This window comes from Austrofundulus limnaeus, unplaced genomic scaffold (assembly GCF_001266775.1).
Source record: "Austrofundulus limnaeus strain Quisiro unplaced genomic scaffold, Austrofundulus_limnaeus-1.0 Scaffold35, whole genome shotgun sequence".
In the NCBI taxonomy this organism is placed as follows: domain Eukaryota; kingdom Metazoa; phylum Chordata; class Actinopteri; order Cyprinodontiformes; family Rivulidae; genus Austrofundulus; species Austrofundulus limnaeus.
This window is the reverse complement of record NW_013952437.1, coordinates 1,225,596-1,226,916: the sequence shown is the minus strand read 5'-3', so window position 1 is coordinate 1,226,916 and position 1,321 is coordinate 1,225,596. Positions and strand designations below refer to the sequence as shown.

At 39.4% G+C, this 1,321-nt stretch overlaps 1 protein-coding gene across 1 annotated transcript in view; it reads left to right on the top strand.

The window, feature by feature from the left end:
* slc2a11a (solute carrier family 2 member 11a) overlaps positions 1-1,321 on the top strand; it is a 9,730-nt gene that overhangs the window by 4,260 nt on the left and 4,149 nt on the right. The window contains exons 7-8 of the mRNA XM_014006331.1: positions 515-702; positions 1,041-1,151. Of these exons, the coding sequence (XP_013861785.1) occupies positions 515-702; positions 1,041-1,151 (299 nt within the window). The remainder of the gene's footprint in view (positions 1-514; positions 703-1,040; positions 1,152-1,321) is intronic.

Here is a 1,321-nt window from a genome sequence, read left to right as displayed (position 1 = left end):
AAAAAAATCTTAGAATACGAAAACATTGGTGAATGAAACAAATTCTCCTAAATCACTCGTACGCACAACTTAAGAACAAATCTGTGCGAACGAACGGTTCTTGCATGAGGCCCAATGTGGACAACCCTGACCATCCTCTTCATCAGACTGCCATAGAAAAACAGTGTCTTCAGTCGGAGGCTTCTTCAATTTTGTTGTAATACAGACCGCTACAGAAGATCTTTCCTGCCAACAGCCATCAGTATCTACAATAACTCTTTAGTTAAATGAGTTACAACAACACCTAATTTCCCCCTGGGATCAATAAAGTGTTTTTGAATTGAACTGAATTGAGAAGCTTAAGATTACACACATTATCCAGAGACAACACATCGTTTCTGTTAAAAATTGGAATGAAAAGCTATGTAAAAGCATTAAAAAATAGTAATTAAATGTAAAATCTAATACTATGTGTTAAATGCTCTAATCTTCAGTTTATACTCTTGTTTTTGTTTTTGTTTTTTCTCCTGTTCAGCTTTGAGGCGTCTACGTGGCTGTGAGGTCCAGAGCAGCGAGCTCGACGAGATCCTGCAGGAACAGGCCGAAACCAGAGGCATGAGACCGAGACGACCCTGGGAGCTTTTTACAGATCGCTCTGTGCGCTGGCAGCTCATCTCTGTCATCGTCATCAGCAGCGCCATGCAGCTCTGTGGGAACGACTCGGTAAGAACCGTCAGGATCCTCGACTGAAAACCACTTTGTAAATGTGGTAGATAGAGTTTGGTTTTGAAATGTCTTAGTCATGTGACCCGGGTAGGTCAGTTCATCTGAGCCTAAAGTACAGAAGCAGGATTGGATMATTTTTTATATTCGAATGACACATTTTCCAAGCTACTTCACATCTTGGCAGCAGAAAATGCTTATTTAAATATTTCTGGGTTTAGAGGATTTTAGTCATCTGAAGGAGAGTTTTGCATTGACACAATTACAGATTGTACAAATACTTGCATAATCAGCTTAGTGGCATTTGAACCTCAGTAACCACTCTGTTCTTTTTGCAGATTTACTTCTATGCATCATATGTGTTTAAAGAGGCAGGAATATCTGCTGATCAAATCCAGTATATCACCATTGGCACTGGGACCTGTGAATTCACAGCCTGTATTCTGTGTGTAAGTCTTCACATTTATGTTCTGCAACCTGTTAGAGAGAGAAGCAAAWAGGAGGCAAAGGGATGGAAATGCATCATAGATACAGTGGTTTGCAAAAGTATTCATACCCCTTGAACTTTTCCATATTTTGTCACATTACAACCACAAACATAAATATATTTCACTGGAAT